This window comes from Lathyrus oleraceus, chromosome 7, assembly GCF_024323335.1.
Source record: "Lathyrus oleraceus cultivar Zhongwan6 chromosome 7, CAAS_Psat_ZW6_1.0, whole genome shotgun sequence".
Taxonomy (NCBI): Eukaryota; Viridiplantae; Streptophyta; class Magnoliopsida; order Fabales; family Fabaceae; genus Lathyrus; species Lathyrus oleraceus.
Genome location: NC_066585.1, coordinates 319,199,607 through 319,220,711, shown reverse-complemented (window position 1 = coordinate 319,220,711; position 21,105 = coordinate 319,199,607). Strand labels below are relative to the sequence as shown.

At 34.5% G+C, this 21,105-nt stretch overlaps 1 protein-coding gene across 2 annotated transcripts; it reads left to right on the top strand.

Moving 5' to 3' along the window:
• Nucleotides 1-15,871: 15,871 nt before the first annotated feature.
• Nucleotides 15,872-19,886, top strand: LOC127106215 (shugoshin-1). 2 transcript variants are annotated; one of them, XM_051043512.1, is made up of 9 exons: nucleotides 15,872-16,263; nucleotides 16,348-16,385; nucleotides 16,563-16,671; nucleotides 17,391-17,414; nucleotides 17,515-17,583; nucleotides 18,375-18,425; nucleotides 18,533-18,623; nucleotides 18,712-18,769; nucleotides 19,401-19,886. In XM_051043512.1, the coding sequence occupies exons 1-9, from the start codon at nucleotides 16,111-16,113 to the stop codon at nucleotides 19,672-19,674; spliced, it is 867 nt and encodes a 288-aa protein (XP_050899469.1). In that variant the 5' UTR covers nucleotides 15,872-16,110; the 3' UTR covers nucleotides 19,675-19,886. The 2 variants fall into 2 exon arrangements, with proteins under 2 accessions (XP_050899469.1, XP_050899468.1); XM_051043511.1 differs by having other exon boundaries at nucleotides 19,398-19,886.
• The last annotated feature ends 1,219 nt before the right edge of the window (nucleotides 19,887-21,105 follow it).

The following is a 21,105-nucleotide window of genomic DNA, read 5'->3' as shown; positions in this document are numbered from 1 at the left end:
AAAGCCATTTTTTTTAGTAATGACCTTGGATGATAGTAACTTCTTTATATCCTTAAATATAAAACCTCAAAGGAAATATGGAATACTCTTGAAATGATATATGGAGTTTCTCCAAGTGTTGATCAATAGGAGATGATCATAAGAGGTGAAGAAGATGAAAGTCTCTTCCATAACTGCTTTTCAAATATTAGAAATGTTAGAAATTGTTTTGGAACTTTTAGCACTAATAAATATCTAAGAATTAAGAACCGGAAATCCAATCTAATCCTTAAATAAAAAGATATGAATGCTTGTAAATTTAAGGAAAAATTAAAGAAGTATGAAACTATTAAGAAATTGAACGACATAGTTCAATCACTTAAAGATGAAGGCAGAAGATCAAACATTAAAGAATCATCAACTTCATCGAACTCCTATCAAATAAATCACATGAATTCCTTTGAAAGAACATATTCAATACTTAAACGGTCTTTGAAAGATTCAATATCAAATTAAGGAACCTCGTGTATAAGATGCTGTGAAAAGTATCGTCCAGTGGAAATCTTGAAACAAGAAAAGACGAAGTATTCACAAAAAAAGAAGAATCAACTTCGTGGAGAACTATAAAATAATATTCTTCCAACGAAGAAGATGAAGTCTTCTTAAGGGTATCCTGCGAGGAAGATGATGTTGAGGTAAATAAACCATTTTATAAGTAATTGTTAAAAATTAGTGCTAAGTTAGTTGAAGAAAATGACAAACTTATAAAATGCAACTTAGATCTTAAGGAGTATTTAGGGTTTCTTGAAGAAAGCAATAAATTGCTTAAGTTAGAAATAACCAAGATTATAAACTCAAGTGACTCATGTGAGACTTGTGTATCTTTGAAAAATGAAGTAATTGAATTATATGATATCCTAGGTAAGTTTACCAAAGGGAAAGAAAAACATGACTTGATCGTATCAAGTCAAAGACTTCCCTTAAATAAAAATGGATTAGAATTAAAATCAGATAGTAAATCTAGTAAGAGTTTATATCATAAGAAAAAGAATCGCCTGGTTTATAAGTGCAGACACTACAAAAGAGTTGTCCATTTAGAGACCTTTTGTTTTAACAAATTGAAAAGGTCTAAGGTGATAACCATATACCTTCTGAGAAAACTAACACACTTGGACCCAAGAAAATTTGGGTACCAAAAGTGAAATCTTAGTGCTTTGTAGATTTGCTTTGCAACTCGAAGCTTTAATGATTATTATTGGAGTTGTGCAAAACTAATAGTATTCTTTCAAGTATACAATATTTATGAAGTCTTTGATCCAAGAATGTACGAAAAATGGAAGTATTAACAAAAGTGATCAAGCATGTGTTGTTGAGATCCGTAGTGATCAGCTTAAACCTCATAATAGTTTTAGTGGTTACATATGTGATGTACTTACCCATCTCATTGTTTGAACCAACTATCGCATCCAATGAGACATGGAGAAGGACATACCATAATACGTTGGTGTTCCCTTTAAGTTAACTTTTATCAAGGTCTCTTGATAATATAGGTAGTACATTACTTTAAGGTTGAAATGACCATAAAAGTCTGATTAATACTTTAAAAGAATGGATTTAACTTTGCTCATATCAATACATGATGTTTATTAACAAAAAATATGAGTTTTTCTAAGTGTTTTATAGTAAGGAGGTGCAACAAGACTAAACAGGGGTGCATGAATTCCACCACAAATGCCCAAAACCAAAAATATTGAACATGGGCCATCAATCGATTAACACTATCCAATCTATTGTATCATCTCAAAACTCGAAAATTTGAACGTTGGATCACACCACAACGGGTATTTAGTTGAGTAATTAACACATCGACTACTTAAAACAACTAAAAATTTAAAGCTTCCAATCGATTGGCACATTCATCCAATCGATCGAACATAATTCTATAAATAGAGTTAACCTTCTCTATTTTTCTCATCTCATCCTACATTCTCTTATGCATTGCATTATAAGTATTTTAGCTCTCTCAATCATCCATCATCACCTCCAATGGCATAAAAAAGAACCCGATCCTCACAACAATCACCATCCTACTTCTCTGAAGATTTCTCCATTCAAGAGCAAGAGAACAACTTCAATCAGTACTATGTCGATATAGAATTACATGTCTCTCACTACTTGGATGAAGAACTCTTCAAGGATTTCTCCTTTATGGAAGCCTTCAACTTTGTCGGTCTATGAAACTTCATCTTTGAAAAACCTCAAGAGAGGTTCCCCGAATTAGTAAGAGTGTTATATGAAAACCTCACCTACCAGGACGATGTTATTATTTATGAAGTTGAGAAGCACTCCATCATTCCATCAATTTTTTTCTCAATCTTGTAACCTACCTTTCATCCAACAAGATTATGATAAAAAATACTTTGAAGGTAATATATTTAACTTTGAAATTTATGCTAACATTCTTTTAATTGACCCATCTTTTAGAATCCCATCTCCATTCAATGTTGGCCTTGTACGCCCAAACACCATAATGATTCACTATACAATTAATCATATTCTTTTCCCAAGAAAAAGTAACTTCAACACCATCCAAAAATCAGATGTTCCTGCAGTTCAATTTTTGAAAAATCAAGTTGAGAAGAATTAGGTAGATGCTATGCTTCATCACATGTTGGATAGAAAAAGAAGAACATTGTTCTACCCTATAGTTGTAACTATAAAGTGCAACCTAAGAGGGGTAGGGGGTCACTTGGGTTTTATGGTTTTTTCTTATTTTACAAGACGATTCTTTTCTTTTCATTTTTTTTTGGAATTAAGTGTATAAACTTTGTTGAAAGTGCATAAAAATAAAATGTAAGAAAGTAAAAGATACAATAGATTTATCCTAGTTCCCCTTACAACTTAAGGATACTTATAGTCCCTTCACATAGATTTTATGCAAGCCTCACTCGAAGACCTCTCTTACAATCTTTTAACATAAATACCAAAACTACGGTGGACATTGAATCAACCCAATTCAAAGGACCTTTTCACAAATACCAACACTATGATGGAATTTGAATCTCCCCGAATCAAAGAACCCTTTACAACACAAATAGAAAATATATCAATTTCTATTTTCAAACACTTTTAGAAAGTACACACACTTTTTTTACAAATTAAGTTATCACACACTTGGTGATCAATTACAACAATATGATACTTTTGAATAAAAATTAATTTTCAACAATATCTAAGAATAAGAAGATGATCTTCCCTTTAAATATACAATTTACAATGTACATAACTCTAAGTTCTCAAATGGTTTAAGAAAACTTTCTATGATGAATGAAAATTCTGAAACAAAAAGTTTCTAATAAGTTTGTATTTTGAACACTTTAATCAAATTTGAATTGTATGAAAATTTGTATGAAAGAAGTTACTTAAAAATATGATATATTTTGCTTTAAATACATCATAAGATATCTCTTAGATTAGTAACAATGTTTTTATAAATTTCATGATGCATTGCAATGATTTGGAATAACATTGGTTTATGAATTTTAAAATTTTCCCAGGGTGCAATCGATTGCTTGAATGGTGTAATCGATTGTCACCTTTGTAACGTTCAAATCTTTCAGTAAAAATTATGATGCAATCGATTGCACAAATGAACCAATCAATTAGAACCTTTGAGAATTTCAAATTTTGGTTGGCAGAAGCAACATGCAATTGATTTCTTGCACTATTGAATATTATGGCGGTTTTAGAAGATCATTACGGCGGTTTAAGAAGCCATAACTTACAAACAAAAAAAGTTTTTTATTTTTTATTTTTAAAAGACTTGAAATGAAATTTATTGATGCATGGATGATTTCTAAACTCAAGGTGGAATTTTATGAGGTATTTTTGAGCATCAAAAGTTTATACAAAGATCAATTGACATTGTAGCTTATTTTATGATCAAATCTTTTTGATTTCCATAATATCCAAAGCTTATGCATTCTTGATTCTTGATTCCAAACTTTTTCTTCTTTGATAATATTTTGTCTTTCTCAAAACTAAACTAATATAGATGATGGACATCTTATTCACAATAGTGAATTAATCACAAAAAATTGGTTTACACTAGCTATAATTGGAAGAAAAAGAACTAGAATTTGTGCACTTAAATATAGGAAAAGGGATTGTGAGCAAAATTTGATACATCATTCAAGGAAAATAAATCTTTCCAGTACTTCCAAGAAGGGAAAGAAACAGAGAAACAATGACCTGCCTCCATCCTCCTCAAACAACCTCAATGAAATTTGTGATGATCATAGGGCAATACACTAAAAAAATAGTAAACTCATTGAGAAAATGGAGAGAAGAAAAGTCATATATCCAATAGTGTCAAGAGAGGATGGTGGTGATGATGATGATGAGATGAAATAATTACTTCTTGTTTTTATTTGTTTATTTCTTGCAATTTCCATTTTGTACTTTCCCTTGAATTAAATAAAATGATGTTTTTCCTTTTCTAAATGTTTATTTTCCAATATATTTTCATATTTAAATTATCGCAATGCATATTTACGTGTCTTTTTGATTTCGGCAACGGGGGAGAAGTATACTCTCATAGGGAGTAGAGTATACTCTCCACTTCTACTTAAATGATGGGGAGTTTAACCACTCCAAATATATTTGTTTGTTTCTTTTACCAGCTCCTTGAGAGATGCATTGTCATCATAAAAAAAGGACAGAATGTGGAACCATGTTTTGCAGGTCAGTGATCAAAGAAGTCTTAAAGATGAATATGCTTTTGATAATGACAAATAAATATGTTCATAACTAAAGTCAGGTATAAAGCGGTTAAAGATGCAACAAGGCTAAGTAAGGTTTGATAAGTTTGATTCATTGATGATGGCAACTAAATGAAATGTAACTCAAGCCTCATCACAAAGTAAAACTCAAGTAAGTGTCTACAAGATTGAAGCATCTACAAGTCTTAAAGTGTGTGAATGTTCTCCCTAATACGTCTGAGTGAATAATGTAAAAGCTTAAGAGCCTTCTCATAACGTTATACGACTAATCACACACACACACACACACACACACACACACACATACACATACACACACACACACACACACACACACACACAAACACACACACACACACACACACACAAACAAACATACACACACACATACAAATTATAGCTGATTTTTCTTAGGATAATATTTCTAAAAACGCCTTAGAGTCATGCTAGATAAATTGGGAGTTGTTAGAAATATTCTAGACAATTTTTTGTAATGGCCAATCGATTGACACTTATACCCAATCGATTGGACTAGTGGGAACATACACTTTAATCGATTAGGAATATGCCTTAATGAATGGTAACAAGTATATTTATTTTCTTTCATTTTTAACCTTGCTAATCAATTATTTTAGGCCAACCAATCGATTGGTGCATGATGCCAATCGATTGACTCATTAATTTTGGCCACAAAAGTTTTTCTTTTTCTGCCAACCTCTAGCCTATAAGTAGAAGTCCCTGTTGGTGTAAGCCCTAGAGGCCAATACTTTTGGTACTTGTATCGAATTATTTATTAATAATAAAAGGCTTTTTCTTTATTATGTTTGTTTAATAAAGTCCCTAGAATAGCTAGTCCGTTTAATGTATCAAGTATGACTTAATCATGAGATCACATTAAACATAAGGACACTATTCTTAAAGTATCCGTAGTCGAGCTTTATTGTGAAGTGGGATAACATTAAAGCATTAAGACTATTATGTTTGTAGACTGATGATCACATCTCATGGATCATGGATAAAGAGTTATCAAGTCTTAAACATAGGTATGAATATTAAGAGTAATATTTATACTGGATTGACCCGCTATGAGAATACTACATAGAATGTTATGCAAAGTGTCATAAGTTATTCTCATGGTGATAATGGTGTATACCACTCTTCGACCTGAAACCACTATGGACCCTAGATGTAGAGTCAAGTGCTTTATTGCTGATCCAACATTGTCCGTAACTAGATAATCATAAAGACAGTTGATGGGTACTCCACGAAACATGCTGAGGGACATGAGTGACCTAGATGGAATTTGCCCATCCTGCGTAACAGGATAAATGTCTACGGGCCCAATATTGAACTGGACAAGGATGACACGGTCTATGCCTTGTGTTCAATATAGACATAAGGGAAAAAGGGTAATTATACACATAATTATTATCACATAAGGATTTGTCAGATCACATGACATTTTCGTGTCTTGGGTAGCAGTGATGTGTTGCTAGATACCGCTCACTGTTTATTATGTTAAATGCATGATTTAATATAATTGCCAACTTCGCGAAAACCTACGGGGTCACACACAAAGGACGGATTGATGAGAGATAGAGTAACTAAGGAACACCGTAAGGTACGGTGCACTACGAAATATGGTAAGGTACCACACGCTTAAGTGATTTTGGGCATATTATAAGATATGGGCCAAAATACACTTAAGTGAGCTTTTTAGCTTGAAGCCCACACAAGTGGTTCTATAAATAGAACCCTTGGGTAGAAGCATTATCACTCTTGCATTTAGTTTCTCTCTCTCTCACTCAAAGCCTTCATTCATAGCAGCTAGCACTGAGATTGAAGGAACCCGTTCGTGTGGACTGAGTAGAGGCGTTGTCATCGTTCAACGTTCGTGATCGCCACAAGAGGTAATGATTCTATCACTGATCATGCCCATTCGTAAGGATCATTAAAGGAGAAAAGTTTAAATTCCGCTGCGCCTTGGATCGCAATTCTCCTTCAGTGGTATTAGAGCCACTTACAAAACCATGAATCTGATAACTGTTTATTTTCTGTATTAATACGATTAAAGACAGAATGAATCAAAGATTAAATTGAGATCGATCAAGTTATATATATGATATAAGTAATCCTGATGCAAAATACATTATATATGATATAATGTTCTCGTTTCGTTCATTCAAACACTCAATGGTTATTTTCCTTTGAGCGATCAATGGTCGTTTGCTTCTTGATCCGACATTAGTATGGTGAAGCAATGACGTATTGATCAATCATACTGAATCAACAATCGAGATGTGTTTGACGGTCTGAAATTGGTGCATCAGGGTTAGTGACGGCACAAGGGTTGTGTTGTCAGAGAGTCATGCGATTGGGGTTGTGACTGCACAAGAGTTGTGCTTTCTAAACACTTTTTCAAACAGTGTTAACCGGTTAACGCATATGGTTAACCGGTTAACGCGAAACGGAATACTGCTTTCTAACTATTTTTCAAACAGTGTTAACCGGTTAACGCATTTGGTTAACCGGTTAACGCAAGACGAAATACTGCCTTTTAAGAGATTTTCAAATAGTGTTAACCGGTTAACGCATTTGGTTATCCGGTTAACGCAAGGCAGAAAACATTTGTTGAACAGATTTTCAAACAGTGTTAACCGGTTAACGCATTTGGTTAACCGGTTAACGCAAGGCAAAATTCACCCGTTCGACTAACTCTGCGTAATGTGATCGATCGTCGAGATTTAATTTGGTTTTAATTGATTAAAAGAATTAAAATTGATAATAATAATAATGTGCTTATTATTGTCTTGTGGTGATCGGTTATGGCCTTAGTTTTCCTTTATTTTGTTTTGGGTTTTAAAATACGACCTGCGTGTCGTGCCTCTCTTTTAATCTCTCAATGTAACTTCTTTTCTCATCTCACTCCCTCGTATGTAAAACGAGTTTCTTTATGTAATGTAATGTTATGAAGAAAGCAAAGAAGTCAGTGCCAAAGGAGGACAACCTTGAAGATCTTGCTTGGGGAAGCTTAGATCGTTATTAGGTTAGCTTAGGTTCTCTCATTGGCTTGGGAGAACAACTGCGCTAGGGGCCATAACTGTTTCATTATGTATGTATGTATGTTGATGCATGTGAGAGACGATTTATATGATAAATAAGCCGGTGAGATCAGAAAAATTGCAATTCCCTCAAATTAAATATTAAGTTTATGCTTTCCAAGTTTTAACACTCATCAAGACTAGTATCGGATAATGTAGGTTTCGCCTACGCGAGGTGCATGTTCTATATTAGTAAGGTGCGATGGGATAATTGTAATATCCAACTGTTAAAGCAATGGGTCAAACTTAACTAAACAAATTATAATAATATTATATATGTTTGCTTTCCAAGTTTTAGCACTCATCAAGACTAGTATCGGATAATGTAGGTTTCGCCTACGCGAGGTGCATTTTTTATATTGGTAAGGTGCGATGGGATAATTGTAATATCCAACTGCTAAAACGATGGGTCAAACTTAATTATAATAATATTATATATGTTTAGAGGCAAAAGTTGGGAATGATCCATATGATGGATTGGAATAAGGAGTTATTCACCCAACTGAAATTTTCGAGAGTTGTATGAGATACAATTGGAAGGAGTTCCTACCTAAATAACCTAGTTTTGTGTAATCCGCCTACGCGGACTTAGAACGAAGTGAAATATGGATCTCGACCTACTAGAAAATCTTCCAACGGGATTTTCCCAATCAGATGATGAGGGTCATTTGTTTTGAGTAAAATAGTGGGAGCATATTTAATTAAAGACCTAATTAAATATGTCAATGATACTTATAATTTCATTAATCCTTATGTAGATTACCATGACAACAAACACCTCTAACAACATCTTGCGATCAATCCTTGACAAGGAAAAATTGTCTGGGAATTTTTTTCTTGATTGGTACCGAAACATGAGGATTGTCCTCAAACATGATAAAGGGAAAGGCAAGGAAGTTGCCAAACCCAAACCCACTATTTCTGCTTTGAAGCCTAGTGGAGGCATAGCAAAAGAAGGCACCTGCTTCCATTGCGGTAAGACCGGACACTGGAAGAGGAACTGCCCAAAGTACCTGAAAGATAGGAAGAATGGAGTAGAGACTTCAACTTCAGGTATTTTTGTTATTGAAATTAATTTATCTACTTCTGCATCATGGGTATTAGATACTGGATGCGGTTCTCACATTTGTACAAATGTGCATGGACTAAAAGGGAGTAGAGATTTGGCAAAAGGTGAAGTCGACCTACGAGTTGGCAATGGAGCAAAGGTTGTTGCCTTAGCCGTAGGAACTTATGTATTGACTTTACCTAGTGGTTTAATAATTCAGTTAGAGAACTGTTATTATGTACCTGCAATTAGAAGGAATATTATTTCCGTTTCTTGTTTGGACAAGTCTGGTTTTTCATTTATAATAAAGAACAATTGTTGCTCAATTTATTTGAATGATATATTCTATGCTACTGCACAAATGAACAATGGACTATATGTCCTTGATCTTGAAATGCCTATTTATAATATTAATACTAAAAGGATGAAACCTAATGAGTTAAATCCAACTTACCTTTGGCATTGTCGATTAGGCCACATAAATGAGAAACACATTTCCAAACTCCATAAAGATGGACTCTTGGACTCTTTTGATTATGAATCATATGAGACATGCAGATCTTGTTTAATTGGAAAGATGACAAAGTCTCCGTTCACAGGAAAAGGTGAAAGAGCTAATGATCTTTTGGCCCTCATACATACTGATGTATGTGGACCACTGAACATACCAGCCAGAGGAGGTTTTCAGTACTTCATCACATTCACTGATGATTTCAGTAGATATGGTTATGTGTATTTAATGAAACACAAATCAGAGTCCTTTGAAAAGTTCAAGGAATTCAAGAATGAAGTACAAAACCAACTAGGTAAGAATATTAAAACTCTTCGATCAGATCGAGGTGGTGAATATTTAAGCCTAGAGTTTGATGACCATCTGAAAGAGTGTGGGATCCTATCCCAACTCACTCCTCCTGGAACACCCCAACGGAATAGTGTATCTGAGAGAAGAAATCGAACCCTGTTGGACATGGTCCGATCCATGATGAGTCACACCGATCTTCCAAACTCCTTTTGGGGACATGCACTATTGACAGCAGCTTACACACTTAACCGTGTTCCATCCAAAAAGGTTGAGAAGACACCATATGAGATATGGAGTGGTAAGAAACCACATATGTCTTACATGAAGATTTGGGGTTGCAAAGTTTATGTGAAACGACAAATTTCAACTAAGCTTGAGCCCAAATCTGACAAATGCTTATTTGTGGGGTATCCTAAAGAAACAAGAGGGTATTACTTCTACAATCCTTCTGAGGGCAAAGTGTTTGTCGCTCGAACTGGAGTTTTCCTAGAAAAGGATTTTATTTCCAAAGGAATCAGTGGGAGGAAAGTAGAGCTTGAAGAAATTCAAGAATCACAAAGCATCGATACACCTGTGGAGGAATTAGAGCAGGAAACACAAGTGGTTGTGGAAGAGCAACCTGCTCAAGTAAAACAAGACCAGCGTAGGTCAAGCAGGATACGTCACCTACCTGAGAGATATGGATATCTCATAACAGATCAAGGTAATGTATTACTCAGGGATCAAGATGAGCCTGTGACCTACCAAGAGGCCATAACTGGTCCCGAGTCTGAGAAGTGGCTAGAAGCCATGAAATCCGAAATGGATTCCATGTACACAAACCAAGTTTGGACCTTGGTAGAGCCTCCTGTAGGAGTTAACCCTATAGGATGCAAGTGGGTCTTCAAAAAGAAGACTGACATGGATGGTAAGGTACATACCTATAAGGCAAGACTGGTTGCAAAAGGATATAAACAAATTCATAGGGTTGACTATGATGAAACCTTTTCACCAGTTGCAATGCTTAAATCTGTTCGGATTTTACTTGCTATCGCTGCATATCATGATTATGAAATATGGCAGATGGATGTCAAAACTGCTTTCCTTAATGGAAATCTTCTTGAGGATGTGTACATGACACAGCCTAAAGGATTTGACATACCAGAAGAAGCCCAAAAGATATGTAAGTTACAAAGGTCAATCTATGGATTGAAGCAAGCTTCCAGAAGCTGAAATCTTCGTTTTGATGAAACAGTAAAACAATATGGATTCATCAAGAATGAAGATGAGCCTTGTGTCTACAAGAAGGTTAGTGGGAGCATGATCGTGTTCCTGGTATTATATGTAGATGACATATTACTCATTGGAAACGATGTCCCTACCCTGCAACAAGTAAAGTCTTGGTTGGGGAAATGCTTTTCTATGAAGGACCTAGGTGAAGCAACCTATATATTAGGAATCAGAATCTATAGAGATAGATCACAAAAACTGCTTGGCCTAAGTCAGAGTACGTACATAGACAAAGTGCTGAGACGCTTTAACATGCATGATTCCAAGAAAGGATTCATACCTATGCAACATGGCCTGTGTCTATCAAAAACACAATCCCCTTCAACTAAGGAAGAAAGGGATCGCATGAATAAGATTCCATATGCATCTGCAATAGGATCTATCATGTATGCCATGTTATGTACTTGACCAGATGTCTCGTATGCTTTAAGTGCAACGAGTAGGTACCAATCTGATCCTGGTGATGCCCACTGGGTAGCTGTCAAGAATATCCTTAAGTACTTGAGAAGGACTAAGGACTCATTCTTGATATATGGAGGTCAGGAAGAGTTGGCTATTATTGGATACACCGATGCCAGCTTCCAGACAGATAAGGATGACTTTAGATCGCAATCTGGTTATGTGTTTTGCCTGAACGGTGGTGTTGTGAGCTGGAAAAGTTCAAAGCAAGATACAGTTGCTGATTCTACAACCGAGGCCGAGTATATTGCTGCATCAAGTGCAGCAAAGGAAGCTGTTTGGATCAAAAAGTTCATTAGTGAACTTGACATAGTTCCTAGCATTGTGGATCCCATTGGTCTCTATTGTGATAACAATGGTGCTATCGCACAAGCTAAGGAGCCTAGATCTCACAAACGATCCAAACACATACTTAGGCGTTATCACCTCATTCGAGAGATAATAGATAGAGGAGATGTGAAAATATGTAGAGTACCTACACTTGACAATATTGCTGACCCACTGACAAAGCCTCTTGCGCAGCAGAAGCATGATGGCCATACTAGATCAATGGGCATACGGGGTATGCCTGATTGGCTCTAGTGCTAGTGGGAGATTGTTGGTGTAAGCCCTAGAGGCCAATACTTTTGGTACTTGTATCGAATTATTTATTAATAATAAAAGGCTTTTTCTTTATTATGTTTATTTAATAAAGTCCCTAGAATAGCTAGTCCGTTTAATGTATCAAGTATGACTTAATCATGAGATCACATTAAACATAAGGACACTATTCTTAAAGTATCCGTAGTCGAGCTTTATTGTGAAGTGGGATAACATTAAAGCATTAAGACTATTATGTTTGTAGACTGATGATCACATCTCATGGATCATGGATAAAGAGTTATCAAGTCTTAAACATAGGTATGAATATTAAGAGTAATATTTATACTGGATTGACCCGCTATGAGAATACTACATAGAATGTTATGCAAAGTGTCATAAGTTATTCTCATGGTGATAATGGTGTATACCACTCTTCGACCTGAAACCACTATGGACCCTAGATGTAGAGTCAAGTGCTTTATTGCTGATCCAACGTTGTCCGTAACTAGATAATCATAAAGACAGTTGATGGGTACTCCACGAAACATGCTGAGGGACATGAGTGACCTAGATGGAATTTGCCCATCCTGCGTAACAGGATAAATGTCTATGGGCCCAATATTGAACTGGACAAGGATGACACGGTCTATGCCTTGTGTTCAATATAGACATAAGGGCAAAAGAGTAATTATACACATAATTATTATCACAGAAGGATTTGTCAGATCACATGACATTTTCGTGTCTTGGATAGCAGTGATATGTTGCTAGATACTGCTCACTGTTTATTATGTTAAATGCATGATTTAATATAATTGCCAACTTCGCGAAAACCTACAGGGTCACACACAAAGGACAGATTGATGAGAGATAGAGTAACTAAGGAACACCGTAAGGTACGGTGCACTACGAAATATGGTAAGGTACCACACGCTTAAGTGATTTTGGACATATTATAAGATATGGGCCAAAATACACTTAAGTGGGCTTTTTAGCTTGAAGCCCACACAAGTGGTTCTATAAATAGAACCCTTGGGTAGAAGCATTATCACTCTTGCATTTAGTTTCTCTCTCTCTCACTCAAAGCCTTCATTCATAGAAGCTAGCACTGAGATTGAAGGAACCCGTTCGTGTGGACTGAGTAGAGGCGTTGTCATCGTTCAACGTTCATGATCGCCACAAGAGGTAACGATTCTATCACTGATCATGCCCATTCGTAAGGATCATTAAAGGAGAAAATTTTAAATTCCGCTGCGCCTTGGATCGCAATTCTCCTTCAGTCCCTTCCCACACTTTTTCATATCTAGAATCGTGAAGTTTCATATCCTATTACTCAATCGCTCTCTAAAAGTATTTTCTCACTTTGAATTTTAGCCATAGTGCTTTTAAGAAGGTTCTCTTGCGAGTGAAACATTTATAATTTTAGAAGAGTAGAATTGTAAATTCACCAAGGAACATTTGTTGTTACATTGGTTTAATAATTTATCTACTTAAGGATTTTTATTTGGGTTCGAAGCTAAAGTTGTTAAAAGTTTTGGTTTGGGGATTTAATGATTAAGTCTCCATTTAGGTTTGAAGGCTTAGCCCATTCAAAAGCTTTCAAAGGTTCGAGATCAGCCTGATACAAAATCTCAAGTTGGGTGGTGGTTATCCTGTGTAATAAATCTTTTCAGTTCATAAGCTCGGCCTGGCTAAAAGGCTACTAAGGTTGGAGAAAAGTGTGTTATAAAATCTCCCAGGTTCATGGTCAGCCCGTGAAAACCCCGATTTAGTTCAAGCTCAACCCGTATTAAAAGCTCACCCAGGTTTCAATATCAACCCGTGTAAAATCTCAGTTTTAAAGCTTGAAGACTAGCTGCTCCAAGTTGCTGTTTGGAAAGAAGACTAACCGCTTCAATCATTTGTTTGGAAGGAAGACTCGTCGCTTCTCTCCATGTTTGCTGTTTAGTTGGAAGTTAGCCAAAAACTTAATTTCCTTGTATAAGGGGGTTCGAGAATACAACCTACTAAAAACTCTTAAGTTGTATTGGATACTCTCAAGATCAAATTTTGGGGACATAACCAAGTCTTTTCGCTAAACCTGCATAATTCTAGGTGTTTTTATCTATTCCATTAACTTTTATTTTCTACAAATTAAATTTCCGCTGCTTAATTATAAAATGTTTTAAATTTTTTTTTAAAACTTTGATAATGATCCAAAAGTTTTTCAAACTCATGTTTCTTTTAAACCCACAATTCACCCCCTTCTTTGTGTGGAGTTATATGTCCAACATTTCTTAATAGTGTCAAGTTCTTCCTTTAGATTCTTATCCCTTTCAAAGTCTTTCACCTTATTTATCTTGAAGGTTTCCAACCGATTCTCCATGGAATCCTTCTCATCATGGAGTCTTCCCGCACCAAAGACTTCATTGTTTCTAGCAACTGCCAGGAAGTTGATAGTAAGAAGCTTATGCATACAATACATGAACTCTACAACTATTTTTTGACAAGTCGTGTCGCTTAAGATGGAAAAGTAGTTAGAGTCACTCTTTGAGGCAACATATTTGAAATCTTTACTGGTCCTCGGTCCTTTTTTTTCCAAAGACAGGTGGAAACTTAAAAGGGGTCGAATCAACTGGACCAAAAGTTGAGAAGGAACGAGAATGGTCGTTATTCCCCAAAATTAACTCATCAAGGTTAAAATCCTTTTTCTCTTCTTCACAACAGGTCCATCAATTGACACCTTTGAAGAAACATCCTTAGGACGTGGAAGAACCACATTGACCTTCGCGACTCTTGTAGGAGAGGGATCCATTTTCTCTGTAATCACATCAGCGACCTTTACGATATTAGTCTTCTTCGCAAAGAATTCATCCTCCACAATAGTGTTCTTATTTAAGGAAATACCCTCCTCCACGAGGTCAATAATCTCCATCAATTCTCTAACAACGATATTAGAGTACATCACCGGAACCATAGAGGGAGAATGAATGGTTTTCCCCCTTTTTTCATACCCATCATCTGCCAAGTTGCTCATTGTGCCTGCAAAAGAAAAAACACGCATTAGAACACAAAAATAATGACAACTTGACGAAAAAAGTAAATCAACATGAGTAGATAATATATTCATTCCTCATTGAAAATTTCCTTCCTATATTCCTTATCACTCGCATCAAGTAGTAAGCAAGTCTTGATATATCAAAGCCTCTTTTTAATGGAGCGACGTCACTAGGATCAACAATCATCTCACACTTGTAGTCTTCCCATAATTTTATAAGACATTTCTTCAACCTCATCTCCTCGTTAGTGAGGTCATCCTCTTTTTAGATGTACATCCTAAAATACAGGGTAAAATGAGCTCGTGACCACCACTTGTAGAATATTTAATCACATTGTAGTCAATCAGAATACTTAACGTCCTCCTCGGGGATCAACTAGGACTTGAAAGAATCATCATCAAATATGGTGGCCTCTAAGCTACCTCCACGACTATCTAGGTCAAATTCCCCCATTCCTTCATTTGCTAGCGCCCTAGTAGGAGTCTCACAGTTTTTGACGTGCAACAAGGTGGAAGGGTACAACGAAAAAGAACTATCTTTGAAAATATTAAAGAAGTTCATATATATTTCAGAGGGTTTTCGACCTTACTTCAAATAGACCAACTCTCAAGGATGACCGTGATCAACATGCTTCCTTAATATGTGGAATAGATTAAAACAAAACTCGCTCATATGATAAGAGGACAAAATGCTATCAACTCAAATAAAAACAAATAGTATTCAAAACAAAGGTTTAAATGCAAAAATTTCTTATGAAAAAAAAAGTTAAGAAAGTGAAAATTTGGGAATTGCTTTTTGATTTCTCTTATGGTTGGGATTTCTAATGGGTTGGAAAAATATTTGAAAATTATATTCCAACGACACAACGGTAACTTGTCTTTTCTTTTCTTTCCATTCCTTTTCTTTTCTTTCCATTCCTTTTCTTTTCTTCTCTTTTCTTTTCCCTTGCTTCTTCCACACTCATTCTATCGCATCTTATGTTCTTTTCATCCAACACCAAAACCGAAGCAAATCGTTCCCTTTTCGCACTCTCTGCAACAACTGCATCAACATGCAAACGGAAAATCATAAAATGCCGAAGAAATCTATCGGAAACTTGATGCGAAGACGGCTTTCCGATATCACAAATTCTTCTCACTCTCAACAAGAAAACAATAACCATTCACTAACCCTCGATAATAACTGCATTCAACAACTCCTAAAGGTAACCTAAATTACTCCTTTTTTCTTCTTCTCCTAATTTGATTTTAATCGTTTATAATTATTCTGCTGTTGAATTATGCTTCAGGAAAGAGCGAATTTGATCAACCTTCTTGCTGAAAGAAAGTATCCTTTAATTTAGATACTCATGATCATGATATAATTAGGGATTTTAATGATTTTCGTTTTTAAATTGAAATTGTGGTACATGTAAATTGAAAACCTTGTTTCTGTTTCAAAAGGTGATTAATTTTTGTTTGTTAGGGAGAAAGTGGTTTTTTTTCCTTGATTTGGGTTGAACAGTAAAATGATAGAAAGGAGTGGAGCTGAATTGCAGAGACTGAGAAGTGATATGAAGAAGCTTCAAATGCAAAACTGGAATCTTGCTCAGTCTAATAGTCTCATGTTAGCAGTAAGTCAGTTCATCGTCCAGCATAATTCATAGCCAATTTGTGGTTTAGTGATGATGAAGCACGGACACGACACCGACACTGACATGTCGACCCCAGTGATAATTAGAAAAAATGAATAAATATAACGTAATCACAAGTGTCAGTGTCTGACATTGACACGGACACATACACACCATTTTTCAAGACACACCATTTTTCAGAAGTGTATGTGAGTGCTAAGAGTTATTCGATAATGGGTTAAATATGGCTTTTAGTTACTATGGCATATCCTTCAACTTACAAAATTGCACGTTTTAGTCCTCTTTAGTGGTTAGAAACATATAGTTTTGTAACTTATAACTAAAAGACGGGTATAGATTTGAGAAATCTATTAAGGGACATTGGACTAAGTAGTGTAGAGATAGTGATAATTGAGGGACTGAATTGAAGTTTACTTGATTATTATTATTCAATATCATATTGACTTTGAGGGATGATAGTGATTTTGTGTTTCTTATGGTTGATTTGTGTTTCTTTAGTGATTAAAAGCTATAGTTTTGTAAATTATAGACTAAAAGGTTGGTATAGATTTGAGAAATCTATTAAGGACTTTGGACTAAGTAGTAGAGATAGTGATAATTGAGGGACTGAATTGGAGTTTACTTGATTATTATTCAATATCATATTGACTTTGAAGGCCTTGATAGTGATTTTGTGTTTCTTATGGTTGGCTTTGCAGGAACTTAACTTGGGGAGGGATAAGGTGAGTTCATTCATAGGACTTCTCTCTTTTTTGTTCATGAACTTGAAATGCTTGTCTTATTGAAGCTTTGTTTTTTAATTTGATGGTTCCTGTGTTTCAGATAAAAACACTGCAACATGAAATTTTTTGGAGGGCTGCTTTGATTAATGGAAAGACCTTCGAGATACAGGTATGTTTTTATGCCCGATTCTCAATTAATAAGCCTATGATTGAGCGGGGTATGCCGTATACACATGGTCTTGGGTGGGGAGTATCCTACAGTGAAACAAACAGACACTAAATGTATGTTAGTTCCACTTTTGAAAGAAGGAAAAATGATTTTGGAGGTGTATAATTAATTTTGACATGTTTGGTTCCTCTAAAGGAGAACTGATTTTTCTTCAAGAATTGATTCTACTTGAATATAGGATTTGTAGCTTCTCAGTCTAAATCGAAAATTTACAGTTCAATTCACTTTTTTCACAAACGCATCTAAATATTAATCACGTAATCTTCAGTTCACATGTAACCAGAATTAATTTTACTGAATCATTGTATTAAGAGTTTTTGTTGCCGTAAAACCAACCACATGCGGTCTATGTTTGTTTAGTTATGAGTGACCAAAATCCCATTTGGAGGTGAAAGCAGTAACTTATAAAGCAAAAACATGTTAAAATCAACTTTATATTTCTAGAACCATTTTTGTTATCTCTTTGATACTGCACTGCATGGAAACATCAAGTACTGATAGGATACCTTTTTTTAATTCCTTCTTTATGTTAATATTAATACCGCCAAGTTATTTTAAATTATTATTCAATAGCTATTGTTAATGTGCTGTCCTCAACTTCATACTTTTTCCTTTTCACTCATCTTGTTATTATGTTCTAAATTAGTTTTCGATTAACTCCACAATGTGCTATGTAGGCCTAAAATAGGGCTCTGCGATTACTATTTTCTTCTAACAAATGGTTTTGGCAGGAAAAAGAGGAGATTGACTCTGAGAAGAATGACTCATTATCACATTTACAGGTGCCTTATCGTTAAACCATTCATGTATTTTTATCATATTGATGAAGGCATTGATGAGTGGTGTTCCTCATTCTTCTTTCTGTCTTGTATATTTTGATTGGCTCAAGGAAGGAGATGAAAAGGAAGCCCTGCAATCCCCTAGAACTAGCAATGACGAAAAACAATGTTGTTTGAACAGGAGACGCATAAGAAGTAAATGTAAGTGTTAGGACTTACCTTCTTCATTGACATTGTACTTACATTTTTTTCTTATTTCTGTTTATAAATTTGTTATCGAATTTTACAGCTACTGGTTCTTCTACCGTTGCCACAAAAAATACAAGCAAAGAAAAGGTTAAAGACAGGTTAGTTCTCACACCCATTGGATACCAAAGCTTATTGAACGAAGCATCTAAATTTAGTTCTGATGAGTGCTTGAAATTAATTACATCAATGAGATTCCAAAGTTCCAAAAAGAAAATTTAATATGATAAATTGTTAAATGAATAGATAAATCATGAGAATTAGCAAATGCATCCCTAAAATTGTAGTGTTATCACATTAGTCCATCCGTTAACTTCTATTGTTAGAGGTCATAAAGTGACACCCAAATGAACGGGTAACCTTCCACGCGAATCCCTTGTCGCAAGAATAATTTATAAGGTAAAAATATTTAATGTGTTTGAATTTCGATATAAGAGCCTTATAGTTGACATATGAAATGCATGAATGAATGGATTGCATAAATTTATGATGATGTAGTGTAGTATCTAAGTAGAAGGTCACATGTTCATTTAACATTTCACGTCCATTTAACTTTAGAAGTTAAAAGAGGGATCATTTTGATCAAACGATACTATTTCATGAATGTATTAACTATTTCGTAAAATTCAGTAACTATTTTGATCGATGTTAACAATTTGGAGTAACATTTTTTGCCTATTGGCTCAAAATTGTCAATGTGATAAGTTACTCGTTTTCCCTGGTACCCAGAAGACGACGATTGAGAAGACATTCTGCTACGTCAAAGGTCCATGAACACGAACCTCTAGAAAATTTATTTGAGATAGAGGATGCTCAATACGCCATCACTCAATCTGGATCAAACAAACTGAGTACTTCAGCTGTAAAAACTGAAAGAAGAGTAAGTTCTGATTTAAGAAAGGAAGCTCCAAGGCATTCTTTTGGAAGACCCCTGCGAAGGGCAGCTGAGAAGGTTCCATCTTACAAAGAGATTCCTCTAAATGTCAAGATGAGAAGGCTAGCATAAACCAAATATAGAGAAGGTTCCATACCCTTCCTTCATTCATTTCTCATTTTGTTGTATGTTGAAACTTATGTCTTTCATTTGTGTAGTTTTTGTACACCTTTTTATGAAATGAAAATAGTGGACACTTTAGAAAGTATTAATTTTCATGGTTGATTTATGTTACGAAAATAGTGGACAGTTTAGATAAGTATCAGATTCCATGGTTTGATTTATGTTCTTTTCATCTTCAGTTATATGTCATTTTTGTTTTCATTCACAATTAGTTTTAGAAGACCTAACAAATGGATGGGAATTCAAGAAGGGAGGAACTTTGCCTATCCTCAACATGGCCTCAATGTACATATCTAGAAAACATTAAATTGTGTTGTCTAAAAGTATATCTCCAAAATGTTTTTTAGAAATATTGGAGGTGAAAAAGGTTAATCTCTACATAAATAGAAGATAATCATATGCCTAATGTTAAACACACCCCATCTTATCAATTATCATAACAAAAAGGTTTGTTGCATGTTTGGAGTTGTGGTAGGTTTGATAAAATCACATTAATTTGTTGAAGATCTAAAGTGTAGTTTATACAAAATTACAATAATTATTGATTTTTATCAAACTCACATTGAATTTAAATATACCATTAATATTAGTTTTGATTAATATATATATATATATATATATATATATATATATATATATATATATATATATATATATATATATATATATATATATATATATATATATATATATATATATATATATATATATATATATATATATATATATATATATATATATATATATATATATATATTGATTGAGAGAGTATCGAAATAAAAAATATCATTTTTTTAAGACATTTGTTTAAATTTTGTGATATGTGTCGTACAAGTGTAGCACGTCTTGGAATTTTATATGTACGTAATAGAATGATCGAGTAATCTGTAATATAAGTTATGATTATGAATACTACAAACCACATTAAATATTTATGTATTATTCGTCAAAAAGTATCCATGCAACTTAAATTGACACTCATATTTTTTCATTTCAGTGTTATCCTATTTCAAAGTCTGGATAGGTTAAGTGTATTTGTCATTTTTTTTTCCATCTCATTGTCACAAATGCATGTCTTTTATCAGAACATTATATGATCTACCAATTACAACATTGAACTCCGTTTTGGTAGCCTCCGCGCGGATCCATTAGAGCATATGTTATCAAATCGCAAATTCCTATTTATTTGTCTATTGTTTACCAACATCCACCTCAATATCAACGAATTTAACATCCATAGACAAATAATTTTGGGGATATCATCAGGGTGCACCATATCTAAGGCCCATTATAAAAAAAAAATTAAAAAACTCAAATTCAATATTAAAAGAATCTGGATATACATTTATCGTATTACATTCAACAATAATTCGGAATTAC